Raw genomic sequence first — 26,363 nt, 5'->3', positions numbered from 1 at the left:
ACAAACAATATAAGATTACACTAGATAATTCATCGGCTCTAAGTCACATGTTATATCAATTTTTTTAACATTAAAAAAATATTTAGACTTTGCTTTCGTATTTTTTTAGTAAAAAAATTATTTATAAATTCAAAATTTGATATTTATATTAGATAATATTTCTAAAAAAATATTAAAATGTATGACAGTCTATTAGATTGATTTTGATCAACTTAGATTACCTATAAAATACATAATCTATTCATGAGATCATGATAAACCAATAACAAGTAAATTAAAAAAAAAGATGAAGTTTAATTTCTAATCAACACAATCTTAAAGGAAAAAAATAAAAAAAAATTAATTAAAAAAGAACAAAAAAAAGATTCAAGTGAATATGGGTGAACCTCTCAAACTCATGGTTCAAATCATACACCCCACTAGATTTAATAACGTTTTTTCTGAAATTATTTTTTATTTAATTCTACAACAACAACAAAAAACTAGTAAAATTGAGTATCGACCAAATATCATGATACTCATTTGAGACCAGTTCAAAATTAACCAAATGTTGAATGATAAAATTAAAAAATAAAATTTATCAAATTACTTTATAAATTTAAAAAAAAATTAATAAAAAATCAATCATATGTTGAATGATAAAATTAAAAAAAATCCATAAAAAATCAATAAAAAAACAAAAACAAAACTATCTTTTATTTAACCATGACATAAATGTCTTTAGAGGTTTATAAATTTTATTTTTCAATGCATAGTAAAATTATTTATTTAACCCTTGAATAAAATAATTTAACACCTACTACTCAAGGGTATTTTTGTATGTTTTTTGGAAATATGGTAATTACTTTGGTATCCTTAAATACAAAACCAATTAAACTCTTACCCAAGGATTTTATGTCATTTTACTTTGCTTTTATTGTAAATTTTAAGGATACTAAGGGATATTTTTGTAAATTATTTTTATTAAATATTACTAGAAAAAAAATTATTGGGGTACGTGGACAATCCCCAAGCTATTTTAACAGCACGTGAAAGGTTGTACAACCATTAAATACTATATTCCAGAGCAGCATTTGAAAGGCATTAGTAACCCCGGCCTGATAAGATAGCAATTGTCACACCATTCAGAGTAGTTTGGTGTCAACAACTATTTCTTTCCCTTTTCTTCTCTCTCTCCCCATTTAGATTTTCACATCAACTCTTAAAAATTCAAAAACAACTTTTTAATTTGTTGGTTCTTAGATTTAATCTCTTTTTTATTTTTATTTTTATGATTTTTCTTATCTTGATTCTTATTCTTTTGATTTCTAATTTTTTATTCAGTTTTTAAATTGACTTTGTTTTGTGATTTCAACCTCCTTTGCTTTTTTTCTCCTATCAAATTCAATCCATGTTCTTTTAATTTCTAATTTTTTTTACCATGACAAGTTTTTATTTGCGATCATTTTATAAAATGGTTTTGTTTAATGTTTTCACCATTCTTTTTTTCCATCAATTGCATTCATGTTTTTTGGATTGCATCTTTTTGTTTGTTTTAACAAGTTTTTAAAATTGATATTTTTAAATTGACCCATAATAAATTTCTTGATTAAACCTAAATTCATGGTTCCATTAGTTGCAAGTTTTTAAGATTTGATCAAGTTTATGATGTTTATCTGGGTTTGCTTATTATTTTTTTCAAGTTTTTAAAATCTGGTTCTTATTCTTTTAATTACTGTTTATTTTATTTCAGATTTTTTTTAATTTTTTTATTAAATTGTATCCTCCTTCAATTTTTTCTATCAAATTTTATCGTTGTTCACTTTGTTGCTTTTACAAGCTTCTTTTAATTAATTGTTTTTCAATCTCATGCTTCAAAATTAAACTGGTTGAGAATTAGGTTTCTTAACTGAATTCTAGTCAAAGCTTTCACGGGATGTGATTTTTAGAGACTAGACCAGGTAAGAGGTTTGTTGAGTTTGATTGGTTTTTTATCTTTATGTTTTTCTAAATTAACGTTTTCTCATTTTTTTATCCTTTTTTAGAAGTTTGTTCTATTATTTTTTTAGTTTAATTCTATTTGGTTCGCCCTTTATAATGTTCTTCTATTTCACCCCCTACTATTTTTTAATCTGTAAATAATTTATTATATTACAAATAATTTTTAATTTCACCCCCTATAATTTTTTAATCTTTCAAGTTTAGTCCTAATTTTTTTTTTAATTCAAATTTTTTTTGTTGGTGTTTTTTTATAAGTTTTTATATTAATATTTTTTTCTTGATATGATCTTTTAAAATTAAATTTTTTGCCATTTTTTTTCATTTTTTCAAGTTTTTTTATTAATATATTTCAAAAATTTCATTGTTCAAAATTAAATTGGCTAAGAGTTAAGTTTTTTAATTGAATCTAGATTTAGAATTTAACAAGTTGCAAGTTTTGGAGATTAACTTGAGTTTTTTTTAAAAAAAGCTTATGTTTTTTTATTATTATTTCTTTGTTATTTTTTATGATTTGTTTTTTATTAGGTTAACATTAGATTGTTTGATAATCCAAATATGTTCAATCTATTCTTTTTATCTTTTATTTTTTTATCAGTTTATTTATTGTTGTTGCGTTTTATTTTCATATTGTTTAGAAGTAATTACTCAAGATTTTGAATTTTTTTTTATTCTAATACTTTTTTTACACAGAATAAAAAATTTGCTCTACCAATAACAAGGCATGTTCGGGTAATAAATCTAGTATGACTTTGGTCCTAAAAAAAATAAAACTAATCTTATAGAATTCTAAATGTAAGAGAGCGTTAGTATCAAGTGCAAACCCATGATTCAAACATATTTTAAGGAATAACCTAGTGATTTTAGATGCCACATGATCCTTTTTTAAAATAATTATTGAATTCTCTATAATTAAAATTCTAAAAATATATATATTTCTTTAATTAAAATTCCTTTTTTTTAATTCATGTTCTTTATAAGAATTTTTTTTATCAATCATTTCTTCAGGTAAAAATTCAAGGCAATTAAAATAAATATTTCATGAGAATTGTAATGACTTAAATGAAGAGGAAGAAAAATATTCCTTTATCAAAACTTTCTTTCCTTATTCATGTATTTCTTTTTATTTTAACATAAACATCTTTTTTATTAGAAGCATGGTTTTTTGTATAAAAAATTTTCATGATTTAAAAGCAAGTTTCAATGATTTTTTTTTATAAGTTTAAGATGATTGTATAAAAATAAAAGAATAATTAATTTGAGAAAACTATATAAAAATTAATGGTAACAAAAAAATTATTTTCATTGAATATTCATGAGATTTTTTTTTTAAAATAAGGATATTAGATTCATACATAATTAAATATAAAATAATTATTAATATTACCATAAATTAAAAGCTCTAATCTTATTTGAAATTAAATTACAACAAAACCAAATGATTTTTTAAATATATTTTTGTAATTTTGTTGAAAAATAATTTTAATATAAATATAAATAAATAAAAGGTGAAGCGCCAAAAGAACCAAGCCCAAACTCACAAGCTTGTTTTACAGACAACATAATGCCCATTCAAGCATATGAAATGTCGTATGTCTATAACAAATTTCAACCACCAAAAATCGAAGTCTAGATGGTTCGGACCCAAAACCCAAGTTTTTATAATTGAAATATGAACAACTAAAACTACAAGGATCAAATATTAAAAAAAAAAATATAAGGACCAAAACATATTTTTCCGCATCAAAACACACCAACATTGTGAATGCACTGTGCTCTCTCTAGGTTAACAGAAAGTGGGCGTACAATAAAACAGTCACCTCTTTTAATTTATTAGTAATGGGATTAAAAAGAAAATAATAATTCTCATACACGTGCTCCTAAACTAGATTTTATTTCTTTACGAGTATATCAAACCACCTGCTGATTATGGCTTGGCAAGACATGCAAGTAAGAGCAGAGCCTTGCTGCTGATGAGACCGCTGCTGTGAAGCTATGGCCTAGGGAGGAACCATTCTCTTAAATTTCATAGCATCAAGGGTTGCTTCCTCATGATCTCATACATACTGAATGGCGAACAAATTGGCTTATAGAATACTTGCGCTGCATGACAATTCCAGAACACGTTGCGATCTTCATAGCTTGCAAAATTCCCTGCTGCATCCCTGATTTTAAGGGCTCTCTCCCATATTTGCCCGAAGAAGATAGCCATTACCCTTATGATGCTAACATTTTGTCCAGTCCTATTTTTTGCATGAATTACTCCTCTGATCCCAGGATTTAATATTTTATTGCCAAAGTCGAGCCAATAATACATGCACAAAGCCATCCTCATGTCTCATCGTTTCTGTACACTCACAGCTTCGAGCAGTAAAGTTTCTTATTCAACTTCTTCTATAGAATTGGATCTACATTCAACGGTAAACAAAAAGAAAAAAGCTTCCTATTGTGGAAAAACCATTTACAAGTGTGCATGTGCACAATAACGGGGGAGAGAACGCACAACATAAACACACCAGATGAGTAGCATGAGCCGATGTATATGCAGCAGCCTACTTCCTTGTTTGCACAACTACAGTTTAGATATGTTATTCAGTGCCGCTTTGCTAACGTTTTTTTCATTCCTTTGAAAATCTTCCAAAACCACATCAAATTCATGACAGATAGCACTACTGGCACTACTAGTGCCAGGAGTCGTCCAAAGGAGTGCATTTGCTTGACCTGTGGGGAGGGAACAAAAATAGCAATTCACGTGCAAATTTTAGTCGTCAAGGAAGCATTCACCTTTCCAACACAAATCATCAAACATTCATCTTAAATTTGTTGATCATGTCAATCTGTGAGAAATTACTATACTAGTAAAATGAGGTCATTCCTTCTCTTTTGTGTTCTTTTCAACAAGATTCTCTACGTTGTTATTAAGCTGTTTGGTATATGGCATGATGAAGCACGTCCTTAGATCTTACAGCAACACAAAACAGCTCCTTCCCATTTTAGAAGGCACAAAATGACCACTTCTATGACCTAATGAAAAAAGGGTTGCTTGCAACATGATGCAAATGGGTTGCTGCATTCATCAACCTGACTAAGCCTTGCATATGATCAATCTTTTAAGTTCTGATCTTATAGTCAACATTAAATTCAACTAGTTATGTTTTAAATCTGAGATTTTAAATTCTCATCAGTTATGCCTTCCAATTCTGCATAACAGTCAGAATCATAACATGGAGAAGTTTTGCAGGTATATTTATTACCTGATATAGGTGCAGGAAGACATGGTAAAACAGGTAGATAAACAAGAGTATCCTAGCAACCTGCACATAGTTTTATTGTTAACTAAGCATGTTTAGGAATTAGTAAGGTGAAATGGGTGTTTATTTCAATTCACAATTCACTTACAAACCAAGCGAAGAATATCACAACCCCATTTAAGAGATATGCTTTAGACTTCTTCATTCCAGCTGTGTCAAGATACCTTCACAAAACGAAGCTGAATCTCACAATCCATAACAAAATCACAATGGTTGGTCATTGAATCATTATAAAATACAAAATTACCATCTCAAATTGATTCCAGGAGTAGTTGTCTCAGAGATAAGAACCATGTAGGTGTAAAGCTGCCCCTCCCCAGTCAACATCGAATATGCCACAGCAACCAGGGAAAGAAAATGATGAATCACCTGACATGATTATGTTATCATTGTATCCATGATCAATTCCAAGTTTAGTAACAACTTCCTAGCTGACATGTCCTTTCAACTAGGTTGTGCTTGCAAAGGCATAATTAAACAAAGCTTGAGGAGAGAGGAAACACAAAGTATTGGGGTCAATTAATCTTTGCACACAAAATAATCACTTACATATTCCACCCCACCCAGAGAAGGATAAAACCAAATAATCATCCCAAGGTCAGCAATGAAATAACCAGCAGAAACCTGTCAATATCACATCAGAGAATGAGATAAAGGAAACAGGACACAGCAGAAAATGATATTATTAGGCAAACAAAAAGCAAGTCTAGACATGCGCATCCAGACTTTTGGCTAGACTAATCTATTGGGTAAAAACAGCCCCACCCACATACAGAAAATAAGTTTTGCTTAAAGCCACGGGAATGACCATCAAGAGGTTATTTGCAAGCAACGAAATTCCACCGTCAACAATATAAATGTATAAAGAAGGTGATTTAAGATTCAGAACCATGCCATCACTTCCTTGCATGTGTACCATAATGCAGATGAAAGAAGTTAGAGAGATGCTTGAAGACTTTTAATCTTATGCAGTAAAATCCATGTTTACAGAATTCAAATTCGAGAGAGAGCATGGAAATTCTTTGACAAGGATACATAAACTAAATAGCCTGGTTGACTTTTTGAATCCAATTTATGTGTTTAAAAGTTGAAAGATAATCTATGCTGTAAAGATTTGCAGTAACCAATAACTTAGAACATTTGCTTTGTTCTCCATTCAGAAGCTAATTAGCTAAAAGGGACTGGATATTTTCCTGTTGTTAAGTATTCAAGTGCAGGAGCTAACAAAAGCAGAACAATTGTCTTGAATCAAGGGTTGGGGGGGAGCTCAACCGGGTGTTCTTGAGAACATGTGGTCAAATTAGGATCTGAGGTAGAAAAGAGTGCTTTGTAATCTTTCAAAAAGCACATCAATATAACCATCACTTTCATCATTTTGCAACATCAAACAGTATCCATGGAACAATTCCCCAACAATTTGAAAAAGTTGTTCAGGCTATAGTGTGTTAAATATAATATCACCCTCAAGACACTGCAGCTCATTTGTATTGTAAGAAAAAGATACCAGTCTTTCCCATCTATTTGTGGTTTCCCACAAGACATTGCTCTGTTATTTTCAATGGTAACTGAGATATTTTAACATGTCTATACTATTAGGTCTACAATAAGGAAAATTTGGCCCTGATGCGCATGAAGTAAATGAAGTGTACGGAATCAAAGGATCAGCTAGTAAATATTCCTTCAGCAGCAGCTTCGCATTAATTTGGTATGATTTCATCGCCATGACAATCAAATTATCCCAGCACCAAGAGTAAAGCAAAATCCTCAATGCAATTCCACTTCCTCCGCCTAAAACACCGATTAACATTAGAAATTAATTAAAAAAAACACAAATTACATTATACAAACAGAAAATTCACGAAACTCGTGAGAAAGTGTCAATCATCCACTTGAGACAAGTAAAAAGAGTCAATAAATCATATATCAGAAGGCGATTTTCTTGTTCAGCCTAATTAAACGTGTCAATCATACACTTGAGACAAGTAAAAAGAGTCAGTAAATCATATATCAGCAGGCAATTTTCTTGTTCAGCCTAATTAATAATGATTAAAAAAACAAAACAAAACAGAGCAATCCTATTGTTGCCTCACTGCTACTCCTACTCCTACTGCTTCTCATTGATCAATTGTGCTTAATTTTTTGCAGAAAATAATAGTTAAAAAAAGAAAATAAGAACATCCTCAATCACTCCAAACACAGAGCACGTAAGAAGATTATCACGCAGTCACGAGTGTGTTGAACAAGGAAGTAGACATAAAAAAAGAAACAGAAAAGGACAGGTGTTTGTGAATATAAAGAAAAGAGAAGAACAAGGAAGGACGACTTTCCTTTGTGTTGTTGATGTTCTTACCTGAATCGAAAATCTCGCCGGGTGTTGCGGGCGAAATTTTATCGAACCGTTTTCTGTGTAAGCTTTTGGGTAACAAAGAGGGGGAGTCTTAAGTTTCGTGTCTTTATTATTATGTTTTGTTTTCCGATGGAATTCAATAATTAATTATTGTTTTGTTTAGAAGAGTTAATTAATTATTATTTAAAGGATGTGGAGTCGTCAGGTAGTGGTCAGTTTTGAAATTGCCATTAATTTTTAAAGTTTTTTTCAATTAAAAAATTATTTTTTTTATTTTTAAAAAATTATTTTTGATATTAATATTTTAAAATATCTAAAAACATTTAAAAAAATAAGTTAAAATTTAAAATTTTATTTTTATTTAAAAAAAAAAATATTAAAATTGACTCCCCAGCGATGCCTCAATTTAAGAAGGATCGGAGGGTTCGGGGAAGGATAACGTGTGCAGAGAAATGAGGGAAAGGACCAATTGGAGCTAACCCCCTGCTTGCGCGGTACGCTAACTTTTACTTTAATAAGCTTCCTACAGTGGACTTGGAATTTTCCGTTCTGCTTTTCATTGATTTTAATTAATACTCTCCTTTTCTTTTTTACTTTTCATTAATTCTTTATTTATATTTTAATTAATATCTTCTCTTTTTTTTTAATAATCTAATTTATCTTTTTAAATAGTAATTAATTTTTAATTTCTTTTTAATTTTAAAATGCTTCAAAAAAATTACTTAAATTTTTTATATTTTATGTAAACAAATTATGCAATCTTAACAACTCATGTTAGCTTATAAGATAAAAAAATTAAAAATATATAAAATAAAAAAGATAATACCAAATATTTTTATTTTTTAATTAAAAATAATAATATTTTAAAAAATAATATTTTTTATATTAAAAATTAACTTAAAATCATATTTAAAAAAAAACTCACATGAGATTAAAGAGTGTTTGAAAATGTTGGAAATATGATGTAAACTATATTTATTCACATGAGATTAAAGAGTGTTTGAAAATGTGGGAAATATGATGTAAACTACATTTATTTAAAATTTAAATAAAATAAATTATTTAATATTTTATCATTTTAATATTAAAAATAATTTTTAAAAAATAATTATTTTAATATATTTCTAAAAAACATATATTACACCATCATCACCTGCTATAATACCAAAAACACTTCAATAAATGAGTGAAAAGCCAACACAGAACACATGAGGCATTGTACGTTCAACAAGTCACTATTATAAGAAAGCGGCGTTCATTTGTTATCTATCTATCATAGAGCCATGGTTACACTTCTCTGTTCAGTGGTCCACGTTCGATTTTTTGGTTCTACCAGACCAACCTCATCTGTCTTCATTTCTTTTATTTCTTTTTTTTTTTCTAAAAAGAAGACAAGAAACAATAACATATATACACACAAACATAGCTATCCAAAAAGCAACCTTCACATGATGATGTATAAGAAGATTTCTCAATCACGCACGAGAAGCTGGGGTTTTTGTGGATATAATAAGTCGAATTATGATTTATAATTATATTTAATTTAATTTTAGATATTTTATAAAATATAAACCTGATCTAATTTATTTTTTTTTGAATTTGATGGGTTAGATATATTAGGTGGACAAATTTTTTTTTTTTGTGAATATTACAAATATCCTTAGGCTGGGCATGTTAATGTTTTTGTTCTTCGACAATCTTAAAAAAATAATTAGGTTGCAACTGTTGAAGCTAGATAAGACTTTTAAAATCTATATATTATAGACAACATAAAAACTATCATAATTTTTATATAAAAACAAAACAATAATTATAATTAAATATTATATCAAACAGATAGAGGTAATATAATATAAAGACAGACTAACAATAATAGATTATAGAATGTTTTTAGGTTGTGATTTAAATTGAAAAAATAAAAGTTTAATCTGAATTCTTGAAATTTTTATTTGTTTTCTCATAATTTTTTGGTTATCAAATAGAAAATAATAAAATTATAAAATACATTAACAAATCAAATTTTTTTAAAAATAAAAATTATAATTTTTGTAAATATAAGTAAAAGAGAGAAAGAAAAAGGAGTAAGAGGTAGTTGTGGTTATGAAGATAAGAAAAATAAAAAGAGAATAAAAAAGTATTATTTATACTAAGAACTCATGTTACTTATATTAGGTTATCCGAGTTGGTTGAAGATAAGTAGATTTTAAAAAAACTACTTATACCAGATAAGAAAAATAAAAAGAGAATAAAAAAATATTATTTATACTAAGAACTCATGTTAGTTATATTAGGTTATCCCAGTTGGTTCAAGATAAGTAGATTTGTGCTTAATTTTTTATATTTATTTATTAAGTTTTTGACCTACTATTATCTATATATAATATCTATATTATTTAATTTTGACATGTTAAGTTGTGTCGGATAATATAAATATTAAGTAATAGACTCTCTTTTTTTCTTTAACACCCCTAGCTAGAAAAACCCAAATGAGCAGCATTACAGGCACCATGGTCACCGATTGAACTTGCAAGCTAAATACCTATTTCATTCGATCTCAATATCCAAATTAACTTCAAAGAGAAAGTTACTCGAGCATACAACACAACAATCCCTGTAAATTCACCAGATAGAACATCCACCTTCAACTAAACCCATAAACATATATAATTATTATTTTAAATGTGCTTGTATTGCTTGGGCTTGGCCATATTTTAAATTCTTGACGGATGCCAAACGTTACCATCTTTTATGGTAAAAAAAAAAAAAAAGTAAAATAAAAACGAACCTATAAATTAACATAGTCGCTTTTATTCACCAAGGAAAACATAATTTTCAGCAATCTATATTATATATTGAATATGATTGAGGTGTGACAGTGTTGCTGTAAATACATAATTTCTGCAAAGCCAAGCGTGGGATTGGAGCACACGCGGAGCTGGGTTCGAAACAAAGTGAACAGTGGGTGAGAGACACTCTTTGTAAATACATTTGTAATTTGGAGATGAGAGGGAATGTGTTGAGTTTGAATTTTTCCAGCAGCAACAAGTTCTCGGAGAAAATGATAGTCTAAGTCAATATGCTTCGAATGTTTGTGAGACACTGGATTGGAACTGATGAAGAGAGCACTTTTGTTATCACAAAGGAGACTTGGTGGATTGGAGAAAGAAATACGAAGATCGCGCGAGAAGGAGATGCTGTATCCAAATGACCTCAGCAGCAGCGGATGCAAGGGTGCGATACTCAGATTTGCAGCTGGACCTAGAGACTATAGGCTGCTTCTTAGAACTCCAGGAAACAAGATTGGAACCAAGATAGATTGAGTAACCAGCCCAATCCGCATCGGAGTATGCAGTAATGTCAAAGGAAGAGCAATGATTTGAGGTAAGACCAAATTGAAGCGTACCCTTGACATACCGCAGGATTTGTTTGAGAGCATAGAAGTGCACCTCTGTGGGAGAATATTGCGAGAATTAGCTCTCAGTGTTTACAGCATGGGTGATATCAGGTCTGTTGATGGTCAAGTATTTTCAGTGCACCAACAAGCGATAGAGAGTAACGTCACCTGGAAGAGCACCAGCAGAGGTGAGTTGTTGCCCAACAATCATCAGTATGGCCACTGGTTTGCCTTCCAGAAGCTGTGCATGAGCAAGGAGGTCATGGGCATACTTAGCATGGCTGAGAAAGAGCTAGTGGTATTGGCTGTAACATCAAGACCAAGGAAGTAGCTTAGGGAGCCCGAATCTGTGGTGGCAAATTCTAAATTAATTTTCTGAATACTGAGTAAGTAGAGCAACATCATTGCCAGTGATGATGAAGTCGTCCACATAAAGAAGAAAATAAATTATGTTGCGCTGCTTTTAAAAAACAAAGGCAGGTGTATCGGCATGGCTGCAAAGGAAACCAAGCTGAACAAGGAAGGTGTTGAATCGTTGAAACCATGCGCAAGGGGCCTGTTTCAGACCATAGATAACTTTCTGAAGCTTACAAACATGTTTTGGAAAACGAGAATTGATGTAACTAGGTGGTTGTTTCATGTAAACATGTTCTGCAGACAGCCATTGAGGAATGCATTTTTGACATGAGTGAGTGCAATAGAGAGGACTACACAAACAGTGGATGCCTTGACCACTGGACTGAATATGTCATTGTAATCGAGGCCAGGAAGTTGATTGTATCCCTTTGCAACGAGTCTAGCTTTCAGACGTTCCACAGAACCATCAAACTTGTATTTTGTTCTGAAGACCAACTTGCAGCCAACAACATTGGACTTGAGAGGTCGTGGGACTAAATCCCAAGTGTTGTTATCATTGAGGGATTTGATCTGATCATCATACATAGCAGTCAACCATTCTGGATGCTTTGCAGCAGACTTGAATCCGCGAGGGGTGGAGGATGAGAGCAATGCAAGGAAAAGTCCTGAGTTGTGCTGACCAAGATAAGCTGGATGTCTGGGCTTAAACAAGTCTGCCTTGGCGCGAGTAACCATCGAATGGGTGGCAGGAGTGGCAGAGGAAGATGGTGTAGCTGAGATGGTGTCCGGGGGCTGCTGAATTTGGTCTGATGAAGCAGGATCAGTTGAAGATGCATCCTGCGAAACCTGCAATGGCTCAGCAAAGGTGGTAGCACAGACACGACAAAGAGTAGACTGAACAATCGATTGAGGTAAGGTATTTATTGAGGAAATGGGGGCAGTAGGCAGCGACGGGTTTGGAGTGGGGATTGGTGATTGAAATGATGAATAATCTAGAGAATGGAGGAGCCGCGAAGGGGAACTAGGAAACACAGGGAAATTGGTTTCATCAAACCGTGCATGATGTGCGATGCAAGCCTTAGAGGTAATAGGATCAAGACAACGGAAACCATTATGAGATGGGCTATAACCTATTTATGAAAATGCAAGGAATACTGCGGGGAGAATATTTATGAGAGGTGTAGTCACGCAAACAAGGAAACACTCGACAACCAAAAAGATAGAAAGTTATATATTGAGGAACCTTACCGTAGAGAACTTCGAGAGCGGAAATATTACCCAGAAATGGTGTTGGCAACCGCCTGATGATGTAAGTCGCAGTACTGAAAACGTCTACCTAATAAGAACTGGGGACATGAGAATGAAATAAGAGAGCAAGTCCCATTTACATGTCAGTGCTTTTGCTCAGCACGTCTATTTTAGGATGGTGTATAAGGGCATGACTTGATCTTGATGGTGGATTCCTAATGAGCAAAGATGAGATTGAAAATGAAGACTAGGAATTCAGAATTACCATCACTTTAAAAGATCTTAATTTTACATGAAAATTGGTTTTCAACAAATTTCTGAAAGTTAAGAAAAATGTCAAAGAAATCATATTTGAACTTCATAGGTATAACTAGTAAACCTAGAGTGATCGTAGAAAAACCCATGTTCGATATTACTCAAGCAGGTACCATATATCACAGTTAACAATGCTCAAAATATTATTAGGACATGATTATTTTTTAAAAAGTAGTTTTTATAAAATTGTTTTTAGAATTTTTTTATGTTTATTTATTATTAAAAAAATTATTTAATGAAAAATACTTTTCATTTAATGAAAAATACTTTTCAGTTAATGAAAAATTTAACCTGATTTTTAGAAAAGTATTTTTTTTTATTGTATTTATTTTCTGGAAAATAATTTCTAAGAAATCACTTTCTAAATTTTTTTGTGTTTGTTTGATGTTAGAAAGTTAATCAACTTATGAGAGGTGTAGTCACGCAAACAAGGATACACTCGACAACCAAAAAGATAGAAAGATATATATTGAGGAACCTTACCGTAAAGAACTTCGAAAGCGGAAATATTCCCCAGAAATGGTGTTGGCAACCGCCTGATGATGTAAGTCGCAGTACTGAAAACGTCTACCTAATAAGAACTGGGGACATGAGAATGAAATAAGAGAGCAAGTCCCATTTACATGTCAGTGCTTTTGCTCAGCACGTCTATTTTAGGATGGTGTATAAGGGCATGACTTGATCTTGATGGTGGATTCCTAATGAGCAAAGATGAGATTGAAAATGAAGACTAGGAATTCAGAATTACCATCACTTTAAAAGATCTTAATTTTACATGAAAATTGGTTTTCAACAAATTTCTGAAAGTTAAGAAAAATGTCAAAGAAATCATATTTGAACTTCATAGGTATAACTAGTAAACCTAGAGTGATCGTAGAAAAACCCATGTTCGATATTACGGAAGCAGGTACCATATATCACAGTGAACAATGCCCAAAATATTATTATGCCATGATTATTTTTAAAAAAATTATTTTTAAAAAATTATTATTTTTATTTATTATTAAAAAAATTAGTTAATTAAAAATACTTTCTAACCAATGAAAAACATTTTTCAGTTAAAGAAAAATTTGGTTTGGTTTTCAGAAAAACATTTTTCTTTTTAGTTGTATTTGTTTTCCGGAAAATAATTTTCAGAAAATCACTTTTCAAATTTTTTTGTGTTTGTTTGTTGTTAGAAAAGTTGGTTAATAAAAAAAACTTTCTAGTCAAAGAAAAAATTTGCTTGGTTTTCAGAAAAGTGTTTTCTTGAAAAATTTAGGCGGAAAACACTTTTCAGAAGTTGTGAAAAATTTAAAAATATCATTATTTGCTGATTATATCAAATTTGATCTTCAAACTTTTGAATATTTATTTTTGAATAATTTTGGTCCTCATTTTTATAATTGTTATTTGCTTTTCTCCTATTATTTTTTTATTAAATTTTTTATCTATCAAATTTGATCCTTTTTTTTTTAGTTGCTACTTATTTTATTTGAAATACTTTATGAAATGTTAATTATTATTATTTTAATTTCTTTATCTTTTTTTTAGATTTGATCTTTATTATAAAATTTTTTCCTCATTATTTTAATAAATTGTTAAAACTATAATATTATTAAACATTAAAAAAAAATTAATTTTTTTTTTAAAAAAAAATTCACATTTCAAGAAGAAAAAACTTTTCTGCATCTAAATAGAGCGTTAATAGTAGTTGTAAATGGAAGTTTATAACTTTTGGTAAGTTGACATGTAGAACAAAGAGTAGGGTTCGGTAATAACGAGGTTAGATGAAGCTGTTCTTTTTTATTTAATAAAAGATATAATGGAATACTGAACATGTCCACGACGTGCATGCCGCCATTCATAGGATGCCTTAAAGAGCAGATTTATTAAGGACAGATATAAAAGCAGCTTGACCACGCTCCAATACATAAAGACCATCATCACGCCTTCCAGTTGCCACCACCTGATTCGTGACGCGATTCTGAACAACAACAAAAGAAGAGTCAATAAAAATAACTTTGAAAGGGAAATCAGAAGTAAGCTTGCTGATGGATAATAAATTTTTGGTTAAGCGAGGAACAACCAAAACATCGAGTGAAGGTGGATCTAGGAAGGAACAAGAAGAACCAATACGTACGAGTGATTGGTAAGGAGGCCCCATCACCTACAATAACAGTGTCTTTGCCATCATATTGTTCAGAAGAATCCAGCGATGTCACATCTGGTGTCATGTGAGCAGGGGCACCAGTATCAAGGTACCAATCAGATGCAGAAGAGCCTGTGGTTGAAGAACAACTTTGGAAGGCTTCAGCCAGATGATGCAGAAGAGCCTGTGGTTGAAGAACAAGAACTTTGGAAGGCATCAGCCAGACGTGCTGAAGAATCTGTCCGGTCACAGCTTTTTTTGCATAGAGCAGCAGTATGACCATCAGACTTGCAAATTTGGCAATGTGGATTGCAGGCACGCCGATTGTGATTATAGCGAGGGGGATGGCGACTGCTGCTTCCAGCAGGATTATATACTGGAGGCCCTCGAGATCGACGATTTCTAAATTGATAACCACGGCCTGAGAAGTTTCGTGTGGCTGTGAAAGCTGCAGGGGCGAAAGAGTTTGATTCCAATGACTTCTGAAAAAGGACATAGCTTTCTGCCACGCGCGGAACAAGATCATGGAAGCGAGGTAGCGATGATAATGCCAATTGTGTTGAAGAGAAACCAGAAAAATCTGTACCAAGGCCACGAAGGAACCATTGAGAATTGTCAGTTTCATCCACTGGACGCCCAATGGCCAGCAGCTGATCACACAAGTTTTTGAAGTCTCCAGAAAATTCAGCAACTGTTTGTGAGCCCTTCTTCATAAGTGGCAGCTCAACCTTCAATCTTCTCTCACGTGTTTTTGATCCATGACTGAAAACACGTTCAAGAGCCAGCCAAACATCACGGGACGTGGTAAGTCCAAGCGTGACAGCCATGGCTTCTTCAGAGAGGGAGGAAAGAAGTAGGCTGAGAATTTGTTGGTCCTTGGCTTTCCATTCCAGGAATTTTGGATTTGTTGATGAAGAATTCTCACTGGAAGCAGTCGGCTGTGACAGGGATCCATCAACAAAACTTAGGAGGTTTTGATAATCAAGAAGGGGAATGAGCCGGCTCTTCCAAAGCAAATAATTAGTAGCTGAAAGTTTGATGGTGATCATATGGACAATGGTATTGAAAGAGAAGGTTTCTGCCATTACCAAGAATGAAAAAAAGAAAAGAAAAGAAGATGACAGATCGATAGATTTTAATCCATGGCAGCTCTGATACCATGATAATGTTGCTGTAAGTAACTAACAGCTGATCTATTTATATGGAAACACAGTGAATTTATAAAAGGAAAGTCTACAATAAATTAAATGAATACAATCAATCTGTAGTTATGACTAATGCCTAGCGGAGTTCATTGACTAATTTACAGGTTTCCTTTTCCTTCAAATCACATTGGTAAAAAGTACATGAGAAATTAGATTAGATGAATGTTATGAAAATAGAAATTAATTCCCAATTAAAAAAAAAATCGGTGATCCGTAGCAATGCTAGAGATCATAACTACTTATTTCTTGAAAATAGAAGACCCTATGGGGTAAATAGAAAGGAAGAAAGGGACGTTGTAGTTGGTGATGGTATTATAGATTTCTAGCAGCAAATTGAATGTTAAAAATTGCAAAAAAGGTGTGATTTGGAGAGGAGGAGGGAGTCGAATATATATACAGGGAAGAGGTCTTTATTATTCAACAAGAACAAATGCAACTCTTTCTAGGTTTTCTCCTCCTTTTTTAGGACATTTCTTTCTTAGCTGTAATTAACCGCTACAAATGCAACTCTTTCTAGGTTTTCTCCTTCTTTTTTAGGACAGTTTTTTCTTAGCTGTAATTAACCGCTTGAAATAGCATTTTCTTTCCTCTCTTTCTTTGTTTTTTTTTTAAATCAATCCCCCCCTTTTCCCACAGTAATTCTAGATTTATTGTAATTATTATGATGATTTTTTTTGGCATTTATCTAATTCATTTAGTATTTTTCTTAATCTAAGGCTGTTTCTTTTGTTTTATCTCTTTTTGAGTTTCTTTTTGCTAAAAATAGTTTTATATAGATTTTTCACATGAAACATCTCGCGGATTTTATATATATATATATATATATATATATATCCACACAAAAATTCCACGTATGAAATTAACACAAAGAGAGTCTCTCAGGTTTCTCTCATCTCTCTCTTTGTATACCTAGTCTACTTATAGCTACTTTTTTTGCTCATCTCTCTCTTTCTTTCTATCCCATATCTCCTATCTCCTTTATTTTTATCTTTCAATCTCATGATCTTCTCTTTTTTTATTCTACAATTATAGTGGATATGTTCTTAAAGTCTCATATTTATTTTGATTCCTCTTCTTCTTTGACACTTCACTCTCTCTTTTTTTTTTAAATTTTTCTATTTCTTTGACACTTCACTCTCTCTTTTTTTTAATTTTTCTATTTTTTTATATTTTTGAAAACATACTAGAAAAAAAAATCAAAATATACAAAATTGTTGATAAATCAGTTTTCAAATCTTTGTTGAAAAAAAATATCAAATGAAAGATCAAGGAAACGTAAGTATTATCGGTGGATTATCGAGAAAAAAATATGTTATCTAAGCGCTTTTAATTATATGACATTTAAACTCATTTCATTTTTATATATATTTATTTAGAAACTAATTTTGATTTATATATATTTATTTAGAAACTAATTTTAATTGTACATTGATTAGTTCTAAATCTAGATGTAAAAATCTTTTTTCATTTTTAATTGAAAGAAATTTATATCTTCCAGACAAAACAAGAACAACTGCAAATGCAAAAGAAGTGAGAGCTGGCTCATGTCGAGGGACACGTCAGAAATTTATGAGCAATTGGCCAAGCAGTAGCACTCGTCACAAATAATTTTTTTATGCAAGTGTTACCGAATTTAAATGTATTTCTAGGGCCTTTTGATTCCGAAACAAACCATCAAAACTGGCCTGTTAGTTAAAAAGATGAAGTAAGAAATTAAAAGAGCTATTGGTCACAAGGATCTTAAGTTTCTACATTGATTTTTCAAGCCACTACGAGATATATTACAACGTTCATGCTGCTATGCACAGAAAACCTAGAAAATTTGTTGTTAACGATATTGATGAGGAACGCCGTTTAAAAAAAAAAAAAACTCAAAGAAGTCTCGTGGGGTTCCTTGGAAGGGGAAAAAAAACAATGGCGAACGCAAGTTTTAGCGCTTGCTCCAAGCCTTGCGTGTTCCACCACGTTTTGGAGAAGATGAGAACGAAGAAGATGATGAGAGGACTGATCTATTTTTCTCCATGTCCTTGTTAAATGCCATCTGTACATCCTCTTTAAGTTCCAGGAAGCGCATCTTCTTCGTTTTCTGCTCTGCAGGAGTACCCTTATCTAGGTAGAGAGCATCAGGCACATCGTCATCCAGAAACTTGTCAAGAACTTCTGAGCAATGCGGGAAATAGCGCCGTCCCATCTCCACTGCCATCAAAGAAAAATCAGAGAACGCATCATGCAAATCCTGTTTATACATATACTAACTTAGGCCTATCTACTTCAAGTTGCATTTGATTAATTATTAGGGTCTTAGTGTTCATCTCGACCGATTTTAAGGATTTAATCCATAATCATTGCCCTTAAAATAGCTTTTTTTCAGTAATCCCCCGAAGTTTCGATTTCACAAATGTCTTGTGAGTTGTCAAAGAGAACGTTCTGGGAACTAAAATTTCCCAAAAATCTATAATATTCCCATTCATGTTGGCTTCATGAGAGCATATTTGAAACCTTTTTTCTTATTCGCTAAGGCGACTCTTTATTATGCCCCGTGTTTAGACCCGGCACTCATCCACTTCATGTATCGTTTTTAGGATTATTTTAGAACCTCAGCACCGCAGATGTGATACCTGAAGACTCTAACCAGAAAGATGGATCCGCAAAATCAGATGAATATGGCAGGATCCGTAACCGATTTCTCTGACATACTCGTCTTAAGACATTTAAGGTAAGAAGACAGCGCACTAGGAAAATCTTGTAGCTTGACTTCTAAACTGGGAGTCACGTACTGTAGACTTGACTGGAAAAAAAATTGGAGTTTCTGACAATGGCAGTAAATTATACCTGTTTTACGCAGTTCTTGTAGTCTCAACTGGAGTCTTTTGTCTTGAGCAGAAGTTGTCTCGTTCAAATCAACCTCCCTTGTGTCCCCACTTGAGCCTTTTGATTTTGACGCTGGAAGGCCAGTGTACGTTGAGGTTGAATCTGCATTTGCCATGTCCTTAGCTAGCCGGGCCTCAGCAGGAAAAAACAACCGTGCAAACGCCACTGCAACACAGTAGATTGGCATTTAGCACTTACTTTGACGACATCAACCAAGGATTTAAAGTGCATTTTTCTCAAGAAGTAACAGATGACAGAGCTGGGGCTAAACTAGTGTACGTGTGCCCAATGCCTCAAGGCCCGAAATCATGGCTTGCCCTACGGTATCTTTACAAATGTCCACGTTTGTGTTCTTTCTTGATTGGAAGTGAACTTGTACTTCTGAGCAGTAAATTGAACAACAAAAATTATAAGGATGCTGGCACGTACGTAAAAGAATGAATAAAGAGTAAAGTAGAAAATTTCTGGACAATTGAGACTAAAACTATGGTTTGCCTGAAAAATGTTCAACAAATTATAAAAACATGCTGCTGCCGAAATTCTTTTCAAACTATTACGAAGATGCAAAGTAACCAGTGCCAATTACCCAAATTTGTGGTGCAAAAAAGTGAATGTATGATATCTTCAGCACTGGCGACAGGAAATTGGATGATACGGATAAAGGTTTATCACCTCTATCTTCCAGGTCGTCCGGCTTCATGTTCAAATCTGGCGATATCATCGACATGTTTGCAGATATTGAAGTCCTGCGCATCTCTCTCTCCAAGATTTCAATGCATATCCTGTCTTTGTTAGATTCTTGGCCTTGTTTGGTGTTTGCATTATAATCCTTTGGCCTAGTCAAACTACGCCAGATTGAAACTGCATTTCGTCCATCCATTGTAGTTTCTGATGCACGGGCACCCTTAGCTAGTAGTGCCACAAGGATTGATGACTCCTTGCGCCTTGCAGCCACATGAAGTACTGTATATCCCCTGGAGTTCCTAAGATTGAGATCAGCCAAGCCTAAAGCAAGAACTTCCTTGACAACCTTAGGATCGCAGTAGGAAACAGCGTAATGGAGAGCATGAGCATCATCCAAGGTAAAATTAGATTCACTCAAGAGAAGCCGCACCAGTTCAACATCATCTGACTCCAAAGCCTTGTGGATTCTACTCATTCTCTTTTCACGCACGGGGTCTTCCTCTTCAACGCTACTTTCAGCTTCTTCCAGAGATTTTTTGCGCAGTAATTTAACCTTGCTTGAAATTTCATGAGGGAGCTCCTTGTCGATGCATACACTATCAAGATCTGACCTTACAAGTCTTTCGATGCAGTGAGAGAGAAGCTGGTCTAGCTGGCAGTGGAAGGCAGCCATAGCAATTGGGATTACATCTTCATCAAGAGCCTTGTCGATAAAACTCAGGAGACGCCGCTGCAAGGGTAATTTATATGTTGAATAATATTACTAATAAAAATAAGATTATCCTGAAAATCCATGAAAAGAAAAGGAAACACACATTTGATCTAGCAATTCAGCGAGATGTCAATTATTCCATATTTATGAATCACTGCAAGTTAGGATATAGAGGAAAAAACTAACAATTTATCCATGAAAAATAACCTTAACAACAATCGGAATCACAGCTTACCTGAAAAAGCAACACAAGCTCTTTCATCTGAAAAGTGGCGGAGGCATACATCAATTCCACTGCATAATTAATAGCAGGGCGGCAAGCATCATGGGCACAAGCCCCGTAAACACATTGTGACACTTCTGGCGGAGACGACTTATGCTTTCCGGTATACAAATAATGCAAAAAAACATTAAAGGCTTCATATCCAACCCCACCATAAGGCATCAAATCAGACATGAGGTACCTTGGTTTATCTCCACTTGTCGAATTACCATCTACCTTCATAAAAAGCTCATGAAAGAACTGACTACGAGCAGCCAATATACACCTATGGACACCTACAGGGATGCCCTCAACAACAATTTCTGCATCGCTGTAATCATATTCCCCATCAAGTAATAGCCTTTCCAGATTACCACTAAGCTTGCTTAAGCTCAAGTTTTCAAGGTTCACACCAGGCTCGGGAACATCTGGGAATGGTACGCGGTGGCTGCTTGGCCCTTTCGATAAATAAGAAGATGAATCAAAACTAAAAGAAGATGTCGTTTCAATGGCATTTTCCATGATTTTGGATCTAAACTTCCCTAGTTAAGCCGAACAAGCACTTCAATTTATCAAGAAACATGGAATTGACAGTATGAGAGTGTCAACTTCGAAGGAATGGCCACACAAGAATATTGTTGACTAAAAATAGCCATAAATAGATAGCTATCTTTAATCAGACAGAAGTCATGATAAAACCAGGGTATGGTAATTAAAAAAATGTAAAAAAAAAAAAATTGTTTTAAAAGAAAACCCAGATAACAAAACAGAACAGATATGGTCAAGAGCTGTGACAAAAAAGAAAGGGACAGCAACCAAAGAAACTAATTACACAAAGTCATTTCACTCGAGAAAAACTCAAAACTTGCACAAAAACATTGAAAAGAAGCTAAACCGAGATGAAGCCAAACCCTGAAAGAGCAGATACTCGAAGGAAAGATCAAAACGCAAAAAGTGAAGAAAACAAACTTTGATTCATTTAGAAAGAGATGAAAAAACAGCTCGGGATGAAGAACTGCGGACAACAGAGGTTATCGGAGACCTTGTAGTTGAATTGCTAATTTGCTTGCAGTTGATTAAGCAAATTTTGGGTAAAAAAATACGTAAGAGGCGAGTTTAGACAAGATTACTGTGATTCGTATAGGTGTTTGCAATTATTATCAGCTATGGATCCATATATTTCATGAGATCTAAAGTTGGAAGCTATACACACAGATCAAAAAAAGAACAAATGCACGACGTTTGATTTGCAATATTGAATTTCTTTTCTTTCTTTTTTTGCGACTACCCCTGCACGCAAGAGCCTGCTAAAGAAAATACTTTATGCTCCACTGCCGAAAAAATTCCTCGCTGCCTTCGCTTTCTTTCTTCCATTATCTTAAAAAATATAAAGTTACTTTAAAAATGAGCATTGTTCTGTATCAATCATATTTCAGGGAATGAACTTATAGAACAGCAGATTTGAATCGGATTGTTGGCTATGTACATGGACGTTCATAAAGATATATGACGGGACATCATTCTCCAGACTCTCTTCTTCTTCTTTTTTTTTTTTAAAACTTAAAATATTAATTTTAGAATAATCATAAAAGAATTTTTATAGCAGATCGTATTTTCACTTTTTCCTTATAATTTTTGGAATTACGAATTAATTCAAATCTTTAAATCAGACAAAATGATTAAATCACCGTCATCTATAATATGTCATAAATACCATAATTTTTTTCCCCTTTTCCGTCAGCACTAGCCACCACCTTTCTCTTTTTCTCTCTTTATTGTATAAAGATAAGCCGATGCAAATCGATGCATCTATGATCCCTCACCGGCCACCATCAATCCCAATCTCATTCTCAACTCACCCATGGATTTTGCCCATTAATCAATTATCATTCATTCTTTAATGGGCATGTCATCTTCTTTCATTGAAGAAGCGGGCGGACAGCAGAGAACTAGAACCATATCCTTCACATTGGGTATAACAAATTTGTTTTGTTTTAGGTATAAGCATTTTGCAGAAAGTTAGGTCTGTGGGTTTGGTGAAGAATTGCTATATTAATTGGTTTGGTAAATCCCTAGGTGTTCTAATTAAATGTGTCTTCTTCTTTTTTAATCGATATTGAATATAATGTTGCAAAGAATGATTTGAATGAAAAACATAAAAAGGTGACCGAGAAGATACAACAAATTGCAATGAAGAAGAAGAAGTTAGAAATGGCGGTTTGGGTTTTTTGGTTAAATGGCAAAGTTGTAATAATAATATCACAAGGGATTTTTAGTCATAAAATCAAATACAATCACAAACTTGTAAATATTCAAAATAGGTTAAGAATGTAAATTTTTATTTAACACAAAAATATAATTTTTAAAAGTATAAAAAGGAAGTGAAAACGTGTTTAAGTTATATAAGGTTTTTTCTAGTTATATTTTATAAAATATTTTATAAGAAATAAAGATGTATTTGTCATAATATCATTTGATAAAAAAAAAAAATAATATCATTTGATAAAAAAGAACCTAAAATGTATAAAGTGTTTATGTTAAGCTGACATTATTTACCCATTAACAAAACAATGTGTATGGTATTGAGTATTTTTTAATAATTCATCTTGGTCTTCAAATTTTTATGTTGCACAATTTGATCCTAATTTAAAACTAATTGCATCCGAATTCTTAGTCGATAGTGAAATTAAAAGGAGGACCAAAATGAAAAGGATATCAAATATGAGTAGCATGCCAGAGATTGCATGAAAAATACACTTTGATTTTTTATCTTTAAAGTTAATGTAATGTATACAATTTAGATCCCCTTAAATTTTTTTTAAAAAATCAATTTTGATACATAAATTTATTTGTATTATATCAGTTCCTGGTTGGATAAAGGAGAAAAAAAATTGTTGAAATTCAACGATATGAGAGAAACTCATCATTTACCCCATTTTTTGCCATTAAAAAGGGTTTTCTTAGTGTCCATAGGTTCCATGTGATGAGAGGAGCTTCATGATAATTGTTTAGAATCTCGATATTTCATGAAAAAAACATATTTAAGTTGACAAAGCCAAAATTAAATCAGTTTGATTTCGAGTTTTACGACATTTTTTAGTATTTGGAGTTGATGAAATGATTTATGGGTATTAATAAGGTGTTTATGGGTTAAAATAGTTTGAAAATCAGTTTTTATTCTAGCTACCACTAATTTGTTCCCTTTTTTATTTTCCACTTGCAAAGCAGCAAATATATACATATAGAGGGAGTTTTACTCTGTTAAAATTCCAGTCTTTTGTTTTATTTTTCAGTCTAAGGTTGTGTCTTCTCTTTACTACTGGGTGTTACTATTGCTAATAGTGGGTGAAACTCCTACTAGGTTTAAAACTAATTTGTTCTCTCTTCGAGTTACCACTTGCAACGCAACAAAGATATATCTATAAAGGAAACTTTGTTATGTTAAAGTTCTATGTCTCCTTAAATTTTTTCTTCATTGCTAGTTGTAATTGCTATTACTTGAGGGGCTGTTTGGTGATGATTTAGGAGTTATCTTATGGTGACTTAAAACTAGATTTTTCTAGTATGAAAAATAGTTATTTGGATGGTGTTTTAGTGGCTAAAACTTGTCTGATTTGGGGTTTGTTATAAGGTGTTTTGGACTTGAGTTTTTATAGCTTTTTGAAGGTGATTTTGTGGGCCATTTATTAGTTATGATGGTCACACTTGGAAATAATAGAGATGAGGCTATAAAGAGTTGTTCTTGTTTGTGTTTCAGGTTGGAAAAATTAAAAAAAAAAGGTTGTTACAATCATGGCTAAGAGATAATGTTTATAATAATGCTCTCTTCTCCCCCAAATTCTTTAATTTTTTTAACTGTTGGGTTAAGGTTTTTAAACTATTTTATATGAAAAAAGAAAAGGATTTAGAGTCTATAAGCTAGGATATCTTAAACCATTAATGTCTGGGAGGAGATCATGGCTATTAACATAAGCTAAGGATAAATGTTTGTTTAGCTCTATAGTTGGTAAATAGAGAACACCGTGCTATTTTTACAAGTGGGAGTAGTGTTTTTTGGGAAAAAATTTATAGGTGGTTTAGTATAATTAGAGATAGAATTTTTTGTGTAGAGTGAAGTACAAGTACTAAGATATAAGTTGACATAATATTTGTGTTATATGGTGAAGAGGTGAGGAAAAAATTAGGGCTGAAAGAAAAGCATTTAGGCATCATTTTCTTTTATTTTAATGAGAAAAAGACAATGAATAGTTAAATTATAGTCTTTTTTAATTTGATCATTAAACCTTTAAAACTTTTAAATTAAGCCCCTAATTAGGCCTTATCTTTCGTATTTTTTACAATTTTATCCATAATATTCTTTAATTAGACCCTTATATTTTTTCTTTATTTACAACGTGGTATTTGGTCTTGAAATTCTTCAATTTGACTCTTAATCAACCTTTAATTTTTAATTTTTTTTTCAATTGAATCCTTGATTGCAATAATTTGGCCTTTTCAAGTTTCAATTGTCTCTAATTTTTTAATTTTTGTAAATTGATGCAAATTAGACCTCCAAACTTTTTTTTTCAATTAAATCCTTAATTAAATAAAGTATACCTATCAAAACTTAAGTTTTTGATCTTAATTCTTTTGATTTTAGTCAAATTGACTTACTAACTGAATTTTACTTTTGATTAAGCCTTTGATTAAATCAATTATGCTCCTTAAAAGTTTGATCAAGTCCTTAAACTTAATGATTTTGCAAGTCTAACCCAATCTCCAATATCTTTCTTTAAATTGATCCCAAGTTCTCGTTGTTTTGTTCTATTATACTCTATATTATTGTAATTGGGCCCCCAACCTTAACCACTTAGTTCAATTTGATCCTTTAACCTTCGTTTAAGTCCCCCGTGTCCATTTTTCATTTTTTTTGGATAGTTTTGGGGAATCAAAAATTAGATTATGACAATAAATATCACTCATATATGATATTTTTGTTTCTTATTTAATCTTTTTTTAGACAAAGATTGTTCTTTGATGGTGTAATGCATATTTAATTTTTAAAAAGATTATTCTAATTCATCTATGAATTTTTTTTATCTTTTGTATACAAGAACTTTATTTTTTTAAATAAATTTTTTTTATTCTTATATAATATTTATGATATGTCCAACCTTGCATGATACTTTTTTCACTTTTATTTTATTTAATTAATTTAATATGTGTGTCTATTTTTAATATCATTTGATTGAATAAAAAATTAATTTTAATAAATAAATTCATTAAACACAACCGAGTAAATATTTCATCTTGATTTTTCCAGTTTTATTTTTAGTTAGCGTTAATACCTTGTTTTTCATTTACTAACTCATATAGTTTTCAATTTATTTTATTACATGCATACATGAGCTTTTCAATTTACATTTAATTTTTTTTTGTACAAAAATGTGTCAAAAAGCTTGCATGTATAATTCCTTTATAAGAGAAAAAAATATTTAGCCTGTGATGGAGTGTGGGTTAGGTGGCTAGAAAAGTAACTAAATCGAGAAGCAATTTACTGTGTAATCTAT

The 26,363-nt window shown here is 31.9% G+C and overlaps 3 protein-coding genes and 1 long non-coding RNA gene across 4 annotated transcripts; 1 reads left to right on the top strand and 3 right to left on the bottom strand.

Annotated features, from left to right (window-relative positions):
• Positions 1–4,242: 4,242 nt before the first annotated feature.
• On the bottom strand, positions 4,243–6,207 carry LOC105131487 (transmembrane protein 56-B-like). The gene is made up of 6 exons (XM_011034488.1): positions 6,062–6,207; positions 5,838–5,916; positions 5,536–5,657; positions 5,377–5,452; positions 5,232–5,291; positions 4,243–4,698 (listed from the first exon to the last, which is right to left on the bottom strand). The coding sequence occupies exons 1-6, from the start codon at positions 6,205–6,207 to the stop codon at positions 4,570–4,572; spliced, it is 612 nt and encodes a 203-aa protein (XP_011032790.1). The 3' UTR covers positions 4,243–4,569.
• Positions 6,208–14,698: 8,491 nt separating this feature from the next.
• LOC105131470 (uncharacterized) lies at positions 14,699–16,345 on the bottom strand. Its single transcript, XM_011034470.1, has 3 exons — positions 15,265–16,345; positions 15,072–15,212; positions 14,699–14,915 (listed from the first exon to the last, which is right to left on the bottom strand). The coding sequence occupies exons 1-3, from the start codon at positions 16,163–16,165 to the stop codon at positions 14,875–14,877; spliced, it is 1,083 nt and encodes a 360-aa protein (XP_011032772.1). The 5' UTR covers positions 16,166–16,345; the 3' UTR covers positions 14,699–14,874.
• Positions 16,346–17,914: 1,569 nt separating this feature from the next.
• Positions 17,915–21,545, bottom strand: LOC105131471 (regulatory protein NPR3-like). The gene is made up of 4 exons (XM_011034471.1): positions 20,788–21,545; positions 19,829–20,570; positions 19,118–19,321; positions 17,915–18,481 (listed from the first exon to the last, which is right to left on the bottom strand). Exons 1-4 carry the CDS (start codon positions 21,334–21,336, stop codon positions 18,216–18,218), a joined length of 1,761 nt encoding a protein of 586 aa, XP_011032773.1. The 5' UTR covers positions 21,337–21,545; the 3' UTR covers positions 17,915–18,215.
• LOC105131473 (uncharacterized) lies at positions 21,421–21,615 on the top strand. The gene is made up of 2 exons (XR_843443.1): positions 21,421–21,517; positions 21,573–21,615. It is a non-coding gene; the product is annotated as an uncharacterized LOC105131473 (long non-coding RNA).
• The last annotated feature ends 4,748 nt before the right edge of the window (positions 21,616–26,363 follow it).

The sequence above is a fragment of the Populus euphratica genome, unplaced genomic scaffold, assembly GCF_000495115.2.
Source record: "Populus euphratica unplaced genomic scaffold, PopEup_1.0 scaffold23.1, whole genome shotgun sequence".
Taxonomy (NCBI): Eukaryota; Viridiplantae; Streptophyta; class Magnoliopsida; order Malpighiales; family Salicaceae; genus Populus; species Populus euphratica.
Note: the sequence above shows the minus strand (reverse complement) of the source record. Positions and strands in the feature narration are given on the sequence as shown.